This window comes from Onychostruthus taczanowskii, unplaced genomic scaffold (genome assembly GCF_017590055.1).
Source record: "Onychostruthus taczanowskii isolate IOZ18803 unplaced genomic scaffold, ASM1759005v1 scaffold183, whole genome shotgun sequence".
NCBI lineage: Eukaryota > Metazoa > Chordata > Aves > Passeriformes > Passeridae > Onychostruthus > Onychostruthus taczanowskii.
Window position 1 is genome coordinate 328,336 of NW_024499051.1, and position 8,984 is coordinate 337,319.

An 8,984-nucleotide genomic window follows, 5' to 3' on the forward strand; every position below is an offset into this window, starting at 1 on the left:
CAGCAAACCTCCACATTAATAATACGCTTAATGGATCTCATTAGGGCTGGGGCCGCGAGTCCCGGCCTGGGAGCGGCGGAGATGAGGGGAGCAGGAGGACAGTGCTCTCCGCGTTGCTCCGGGACGGACCCGGTTCCCTCGAGGGGCGATGGACGGCTGGGCCGCCGCTCCCTCCTCGGGTCCTGAGCTCGTGGGTCTGCACGAACTGCGTTTATAGGCGGTTCTTTCCGAGATAAGCGAGACCTTGGCATCGCCTCACCGGGCTCGCCAACCCACAAGCCACACACCTCCCCTTATAATCAGAGCCACCTCTGCACGCCGAGCCACGAGCATCCGCCGCGGCCGGGCGGGCTGCGGAGGGCGGCGGTGCTCCCGCAGCGCGCCCCCGAGCCGGGGCTGTGAAGGGGAGGGAAAGGGGCTTCTGCAAATTGATTTAAAAAGAAAAGCGCCCGGACCACACCTCTGTAAAAAGGGAAAAGGGACGAAATATTTCCGCTTCAGCTGGGGAAAAAACATAAAAAGAGAGGGAAGAAAAAGGAAAACCGAAGCAGTATAAACCTGGCCGAAGTGAGCTAGCATATTTAGCTAATGGAGGGGGACTATGAAAAGAGACCTCATATTTCTCTCCGAGGAGTCTCTCCAGGTCCACAGCCGAGAATACACACAGCAAACCTTGTGCTTGAATTATAGCTGAGGCTTTGCTTTATTTGAATTCACTGGTGTTTATTTAAGAAAGTGAATAAAGGTTTTGTGTAAACAGCCATTATTTCTGATGAGCGCTCAACAGCAATAAGAAGGGGGTGGTTTTTTTAGTCGAGATTGTGGCAAAAGTTGACATTTTGGAGATTGCAGTTTGTCTTGCAGACGCCAGGCAGTCCCGAAGCATGAACTGCAGGGAAAGCTGTGTGTGCCTGCGAGTGTGAAACGGCGATGTCGAGCGAACTGGGGTCTGAAAACAATTATTTTTTAAAACATCAGCTTAAGCCCGACATTAAAATAAAATAAAAATATTTTCCTAAGGATCGGGGCCGGTCTCTGCTAACGATGGAGGCGAACTCAGGTTTCGCTGCCGCCGGCTCCGCTCCCACGGGGCTCTGGGGGGAGCAGCACCGAGGCGGGGGGACCGCGGCAGACACCCCGTCCTCGCCGGGCAGGACAGCGGCGGACCCGGATGCCAGTTCCTCACCCTGTCCTTTTGCACCGTGTATCTCTTAATTAAAATATTGCTTCTGTTTTGTTGTTTTATTGGTTTAGGGTGTTTTTCTTCTAAGGTGGCTGTTATTTCTGAGATTGACTCAGGTCTCTGGAGTTGGGAGGTGTCTGGTAAGAAATCTGACGAAAAGTATCTCGTTGGGCTTCCTAACACAGCGCCCGGGAAAGGTAGGGTTATCGGTAAGCTGCTCCCCGGGAAGAAGGCTGGCCGGACCTGGCTCTGTTCATCCCGGCTACGCATCTCTGCGAGTGTGGATGCCCCCAGACAGGGCTGGGATAACGGAGCGGCACGGCGAGGCCTCCCGCTTCTGTATTAATCCGATTTCCCATACATGCCAGGCAGGAGGAGGCAGGAAAACCTCTGTCCTCCGTGCGGCAGCGTGTATCGCTCCTGCTTCTTGGCTTTTCATTTGAAATCAGCACGAAAAATTTCTGCGGAGCGTCCGGGTGAGGAAGCAAAGCAACGAAGAGAGTTTGTGCAATGAGTCTGCTCTGGCTGGGACCGAGGGGACCATGGCAGCGCTGGGGAAGACCCTGCCGGCCCCTCCGCAGGGACCCCGGCCCCACCGCGACACTCCGCCGTCACCCGGCCGCCCTGTGGCGGGCGGGGACAGCCCGAAGGGGTTGCGGTGCCCGGCCCAGACCTGGAAAGAGTCGCAGCGGATTTAGGGGAGGTGAAGAGACTGCCACGAAAGCTGCTGCCCCCGATTGAAACACCGTCGGGGATTTTCGGGTCATCAGTAAAACAGTGGGCTCGGGAGTCTATAGTTCAGGGACAACCAGCATCAAAAGCCTTTCGTGTTACCTGGCCATAACAAGCAAACGAAATAGAGGTTCCCCCAAGCTTTCTTTGACCTGTTCTGGGAGCGGGGGTGTTGCATTGCACTACGGACATGTCTCCTTCGCCAGCCAACGGCGTTGGAGCTGTCTGCGGTCACATTGTCCCGATTTTTTCCCGCAGAAACAGAGCTGTAACTGCAGCCTCGCGGGACGGGGAAAACTTCCTTCCCTGAAGAGACGGACAAAAATCCCTCCATGGGAGCATCTTTCCCCAAACGCCTTTTCCTGGCTTTGCTGTACCTGCACGTGCACAGCACGAGCAAATTGGAGAGAGATGTAATTAATTTTCCCTGTAGCCGGGGGGGAGGAAGAAACCCATCCTCCCGCTCCGCCACTTGGCCCCTTGGCCCGAACAGCACCTGAGGTGCACGGAGCACAGAAAGCGGGCACAGGACGAAGGAATTTTATTCCCTTCCAATCTGAGCATCTTTACCCAAAGCTCGAGTCCCAAGATCATTCTTCCCCCTTCTTTCTTTTTTTTTTTTTTTCTTTTTTTTCCCCCCTGTTTTCTTAAAATTATTCAATAAAGGCATCGCCTCGCTCTCTCCCCGACCCCAAATCCAGGCGGACGTTGCTCCCGTTATTTGGGGACCCCGAGGTGGAGAGAGCCTGGCCCCACACAGCCAGCCCTGCGTTAGAGGAGACGCAGATGCCTTTAACCCAAGGGAAGAGAAACTCTTTCCCGATGCGCTTTTCTTTTCTCATCTGACAAGAGCCGCTCCAAAACCCTCTCTCCTGCACTAGTCTTCAGGCTAGTCTTCAGGAAGCAAACTCAAGAGACAAACAAATTCCTGCGGTTCCATGAGCCACACTCACGGTGGTTTATCGGAGGCGAAACAGTCGTGTTTCGCTGGGCATCTGTCCCGCGGCTTCCCTTCCAACATCATGGCAAATCCCGCGCTGATGGGCGCAGTCGCTTTCTGCGGCTGAAAGTGAACTGCAGGGCCCACACTGCGCTGTGACACCCCCTCCTTTCCTGCCTGGCAAGGTTTTAAAGGCAGAACATTAATTTACAAAGCCCTTCCAGGTAATTTCTTCCCCGGTCCCACTTCTCTGTCCCAAGAGGGGTCGGTCAGGGACGGTGCCCCGGGAGCGCTACCCCGCGCGGGCGCCACGGGCGTCCGCGAATGCATCAGAACTTTGTGCGCGCCCTACTTGAAAACCACCCTGCCTGTGGTGGCTCTGACGGAGCCCCTGACCTCTCGGTTATACGTGTTTTTACCAATTCACCCTTCCCTTCGTCCCGCAAGATGTCTCTTGGCCGGCTGTATGCCCCAGCTCCTTCTCCCCAGGGCTTCTAGTGGGGGGAATTCTGTGGGTGTTTCTTTCCCTTTCCTCGGGGATTTGCTCTCGCTAACAAGGGCGGCCCCAAGGAGAGTGTGCCTCCAGGAAAACCCCCCGGCCCCGAAGGATTTCTCGCCAGAGCCTTCAGAGAAGCAGCGGGCGAAGGCCAGATATGAACCCGCCTCCGCATCGCTGGAGGACACCGGCATTTTCTCGGTCCTTAACTTTATTCCTCTGTCTCCCCTTTCTTTCTAGCGATGTCCTAGGTTCAGTGACCATCGGCCGAGCTTGTGGGGCAGAGGGAGGGCGGCTCGTCCTCTCCTGCCCTTCCCTTGCCTCCGTGAGCAGCAACCCACCTTCGTGGATTTCTGTGCCGAGGCAAAAAACTCTCTTCCCACAGGGAAGCACAGGGGCACCACCGCAGCTTTCGCTCTAATACGTGCTGCTTGGCAAGGGAGGAGGGGTAAGCAGGCTGCCTCAGAAACGGCCCCCGCCCTCCCTCGTGGCCCGAGAGAAACGGAGCATGGAGTAGCGCGGCTTTTCTACTACTTTATATTTTTCCCAGGGCAAAGCTGACTCTGAACCCCAGCGGAGCCGTCGGATCCCGGCCTGGACTCCCGGGGAGCCCCGGTGGAGCCGCCAGGCCGCACGCACCGGTGAGGGCACTCAGCCCCAGCGGCACCCACAGGAATAGGGGGAGAATCCGCCGTCTGTCCCCCCCACGCCGGTGCTCACCCTACCCCCATGGCACCATCCGCCTTTTCGCCGCGCACAGCGCCTGTATGACGTCACAGCGCGGCCCCCGCAGCCGCAAGACCGCGCTGTGACGTCACAAGGGCTTGCGAAGAAGTGCGCTGCGAACCGGAGCGACAGCAAAGCACGGCAAAACGAAGCGAAGCAAAACAAATCAAACACGTCGTGTGCCCCCTGCGCCGCAAAACTGCTGCGCCGGCTCCTGGCAGCAGCGCCGGGAGTCGCGGTCGGTCGGACAGCCCAGCCCTGCCTGGCATCCGTAATCAAAAGCCACCTCACACGGCATAGGAACATGCGGGGCTACGAATGCCGCTGATGACTTTCTCGTCGGGGGCACAACTTTGCGTCATCAAATCCAGTCCTTCTCACTGCCTTCATTAAAAAAAAAAAAAAAAAAAAAAAAAATAGAAAAGAAAAAAAGGAAGAGAAGGGTGCCTGGCGAGGCGAGGCAGCTGCTGCCTTCGAGCGGGGTGAAGGAAGCTGCGGCAGCCACACCAGCCCTCGCCCCTGGTCAAAAGATTGACGTGGCTACAAACCATAGCAAACATTTTATTTACAGGGGTTTTATATATATATATATATATATTTCTATTTATATATTTTGTCAGTGCAGTATTTCTTGGCCGGATAATTCGAAGCAACAAGTTGCAACCAATGAGGACGTTGACAAAATACTTCACATTGTAAATTGGTTGGGGGGTGGGGCGGGGAAAGGTGGGGATTTCTGAGAGCGTTCTCGCAGTCCCTCGTTCGGATTTCCCTTGGAGAGAACGATGGGCGGGAAACGGAAAATTAAAATTTAAAAAAAAAAAAAAAAAAAAAAAAGGGAAAAAAGGGAAAAATCCCCGGTCTCCTGCGAGCAGCTCTGAGTGAAAGGCGGCCGCCTCACGCTCCGCCGCCGCGGGGCTGGGGCTCCCCCCTCCGCCTGCATACTCGGCCCCTCGCCCCGGGCCGGGCCGGGCGCTGGCCACAGGCGGGAGCGGGCCGGGGCCGGTGCTGGGCCGGTCTTGCCGCGCCCCAGGGCGGGGAAGGGAGATAAATTAGCCCACAGGTCCCGGGCCACCCCGACTATAGACCACTCCGCGGCTCGGGGCTGGTGGCGGCGGCCGGGGGGGAAGGCAGGCCGGTGCTGCCGGAGGACTTGCCCAGCCCGGCGGCGGGCAGGCTCCGCTCGGCGCCCTCAGTCCGTTCCGTGTCGCTGGGGGCCATGTCGAGGGACTCAGCGTCGCTGCTGTCGCTGTCGCCGTCGGAGCGGCTGGGGCTGCGCTCGGGCTCCCCGGGGGTGGCGGGCGGTGCTCCGGCTCGCTGGGCCGCCGGCTCCGGCTCCGGCGGCGGCTCCTTGTCCTTCTGGGCCTGCGCTTCCTTGGAGTGCCGCCACTTCATCCGCCGGTTCTGGAACCACACCTTCACCTGCGGCCGCGCCGCCCTTAGACGGGCGACAGGGCCCCACCGCGCCCAGCACTGCGCCCCTCGCAGCGCCTGGCCCCGACCCCTTCCACCGGGACCGGCAACGCGGGAAGATGAGGAGGCGCCGTCCTCCCCTCTCGCTGCCCACATCCTTACTCGACTAAAGGGGTTTTTATTTTGTTTTTTCCTCCTTCTACTTTGTGTATTTAAATACCGCACACACCCCACCCCGTTTATTTGTTTGTTTGGATTTTTTTTTCCTCTTTCCTTCTACTTCTTCTACCAGGAAACCAAATCTTGCTCAAGAAACCACAGCGTTATACAATTCTGTGCGCTGCGGGCCTCAATAGTGGAATCATTACAGAGTGGCGTTTAATGCTTCCGTTTGAGGAAATGTTTTCACTTCCTCAGAACGAAGGATTTCACAACGCAAGGAAAGATTTATCAAAAAAGAAAAAGAAAATAAAAGGAAAAAAAGGGATATTAAGAATAGTGTTTTCGCTTCTACTTCCTTTCCCCTAAACTGCCTCCTACAGCAAATTGCACTCCAGTAAAGCGCACACTGATGGCTTGCCCTGGCTCCGCTCATCTCTCCGCCCGGCCTGCTCCTCGGTGGCCAACACAGAGGCGAAAATTCCGCACCGGGCCGGGGTACACCACGGAACCTGGGCGCAAGAGATGCTCGGGGCAAGGTGCAGCTCCTCAGACAGACTTCCCACTCATGATAAAGGCAGGGAAAATCACGTTGAAACCTAACTGCCCTCTGGTATTCATATAAACTGGAAGTAAGTTTTGAAATAAAACCGAAGCCGTTCTTACTTGAGCATCTGTCAGCCCCAGCATCGCCGCCAGTTGCTTCCTGTCTGGTTTGGTGACATACTTCTGGATTTCGAACCGTTTTTCTAAACCTTTCCTCTGCAGGTTGGAAAAAACAGCCCTGGACCAGGAGCGTTTCCTCTTGTACGTCTGGGGCAGCGTGTCCTTGGTTAGAACTGCGTACGGACCTGGGGAGGGGAAGAGAAAAGTGGGGGAAGAGAGGGGGAGATGGCGTTATTAATATTGCAGTCTGAAAGGGAGCCTTAAATCTATCTGAATAAGAGTTGGAGTGCGGTAATGCAGGGAGGGCCCGGGCCAGCGTGGCCCTGCCTGCCCGATGGGTACGTGTCCTGTCAGCTTGTGCTGCCTCACGTGCGGGTGGAGCTGTGTGGAACCCGAATTTCTTCCTCCCCCACCTCCCCGCTTCTCTCTCGGCCCAGGTTATTCCTGTACTCAATGGGACGGTCCTCTAGATCAGGCCCTAACTAGGCAGCTCTTCCTCCCCCCCACGCAGCTCGGCTTTCGCCCAAAATCTGAACCTTGCTACACGAACCCCAGCCTTGCAAAATTGCCTGGCGAGTCCCTCCAGGAGGAAGGGGGTTGCTCCAGGACGGAGGGTCCTGTGCCACGGGAGGGTCGAGGAGGGACGAGATGTACCTGGAAAAGTGTCTTGAAACTGGTGCTGCACTGAGCTCCTTGGGTTTGTGTTTAAGGGACCCAGGATAGCAGAGGCCTCGTTAATGGGGTCTAGAGACGCGAAGAACTGGCCGGCGGAAGGCTGCAAGTTGGGGAGATGAACCCCAGTTTGGCGGCTCGTAGTTAATAAGGAGGTCAGATCTGCGAGCACAGGAACAAGGAGAGCTCTGTTATACCGCGGTCGAGACCGACAACCCGGCATGACTCGGAGCGGGTGCCCGGTCGGAGGGGCTCCAAGCCGCCATCTCCCGCCCCCAAGGGCTCTCCTCGGAAGAGGCGGCCGTGCCCCGGCAGTGAGACATCCTCCGACTTATTTACTCCCTTGGTCAGGATGTTTACAGGCCTCGAGGCGAGATGGATTGCAGCGAAAGCCTTTAACACGGGCTGTGCTCTGGGAGGCAGAAATCCCCGGCCGTTCCGGGAAGTGATGAGCGCTCCGCTCGTTACTTTCACGCTATCGCTATTTTCCCAGGGGCACAAGCCCTGCGCCCCAGCTCTGCCGTGCGGTGGCCGGGACGGGGAGGAGGGTGTGGGGGGGAGAGCTGTTAGAAACTTTGATTTATAACGCGCTTTTTAAAAATAATTATTTTCTAGCCTAGATCCAAAAGTTTTCAAATCGCGGATGTAGTCGCTAATTACAGCACAAGTAACGGCATCGACAGCGTTAGCAGGGAAAGCAGACAAGCTAATTTCTCTACCTCTCAGCGTGTTGCCTTCCTTGACTTTGGGGTCAAACTCCGCCGATAAAATGCGGTCGATGCCGAATTTCAGGTCCTTGCTAGCGGGCGCCGGCGCCGAGCTGTGCGTATGGCCGCCGGGCAGCCGGGCGGGGACCGGGGCGCCTCCGCCGCCCCCCGCCGCCGCCGCTGCCGCCGCCGCGGGAGACCGGTGCTGCGGGGGGCGGTGGTGGTGGGAGTGGTAGGCGGCGGAGACCGGCGAGAGGCGCGGCGGGAAGGCGGCGGCGGGGGCGTCGGGGGCCACGACAGGCGTGGGCCGGAGCGGCGAGGCCGTGGCGTGGAATGGACCACCGTGGTGCACGGCTCCCAGCGCGGCCGGCATCCCGGTGCCGGGCCCTCCGGGCAGGCTGTCGGCGGCTCCGGCCGCCGCCTCGCCGCCGGCGTGAAGGATATCGGCGATGCAGAAGGACGGCTTCTTCGCCGCCGCGGCGTCCAGTGGGAAGCAGCCGCCGGCCGCCGGCCCAGAAGCAGAGCAATACGCCGCTGACCACAAACTGAAGTTGGAGGCGTAGAAAGGAGCCAGCCCGGCCGTGTACATCCTGCCCGAGGAGGGGATGTGCCGCTCCGCAGCTCAGCTCCCGGGTGTGCGCCACGGAGCTGCCCGCGGCCCCGGGCGCATGGGGAGGGATGGCGGGCGAGAGGCGGCTGGTAGAGCACTTCTCGGAGGGGCAAAGAGGGAGCGCCAACCACCAAAAAATGCCGAAAATAAAACGAAAAAATTAACCCCGAAAATTAAAAAGTCCCCAGAACCCACGGTCAGACGAAGAAAGCGAGCGGGCGAGGAGCGGAGCGACGCAAACAAAACAAACCCAAACCAAACCCCCTTTCCTCGCACTGGGGGAAGAAAAAACATCCACCCCTCCCCAAAACTTTCTCTGGCAGCGAGCAACCCTCGCTCCCTCCCCGCGCCCAATCCGCGATCCGCGGGGCCGGGCAGCACCTCCCGCCGACACGCCCACGCAGAGCTGGGGCCGGGTTCGGCCACCGCGCCCACAGCGCCCGCTCTGTGGCCCCGGACTCGCTTATTCGGAGCGGTTTGCCCCACAAAGTACACCCCTACACACACCTATACCCCCTGAAATTGCGCTCTGGACTTTGAAAAACTATTTTCCCCCTTCCCGCCCCGCCCCCCAAAAAATTACAGCGCAAGGTCGCCGCGCTTGCTGCAGCCGCGATTTCCAAACGTTTGAAAGAAACGCGCGGGGAAATTCTTGGCTATTGGAAGCAAGCCTGTCCTCT

General features: G+C 58.0%; 1 protein-coding gene across 1 annotated transcript; it reads right to left on the reverse strand.

Annotated features, from left to right (window-relative positions):
- Positions 1 to 4,621: 4,621 nt before the first annotated feature.
- HLX (H2.0 like homeobox) lies at positions 4,622 to 8,730 on the reverse strand. The gene is made up of 4 exons (XM_041401049.1): positions 7,707 to 8,730; positions 6,970 to 7,149; positions 6,316 to 6,500; positions 4,622 to 5,499 (listed from the first exon to the last, which is right to left on the reverse strand). The coding sequence occupies exons 1-4, from the start codon at positions 8,281 to 8,283 to the stop codon at positions 5,158 to 5,160; spliced, it is 1,284 nt and encodes a 427-aa protein (XP_041256983.1). The 5' UTR covers positions 8,284 to 8,730; the 3' UTR covers positions 4,622 to 5,157.
- Between the last annotated feature and the right edge of the window lie 254 nt (positions 8,731 to 8,984).

Bases quoted from the DNA above. Each gene is read 5' to 3' on its own strand.
- HLX (XM_041401049.1), bottom strand. From the start codon at position 8,283: ATGTACACGGCCGGGCTGGCTCCTTTCTACGCCTCCAACTTCAGTTTG. The intron at 7,150-7,706 runs GTAGAGAAATTA...CTGTGCTCGCAG, and splicing joins GGAAGGCAACACGCTGAGAG to ATCTGACCTCCTTATTAACT. The intron at 6,501-6,969 runs GTACATCTCGTC...TCCCCTCCCCAG, and splicing joins GTTTCAAGACACTTTTCCAG to GTCCGTACGCAGTTCTAACC.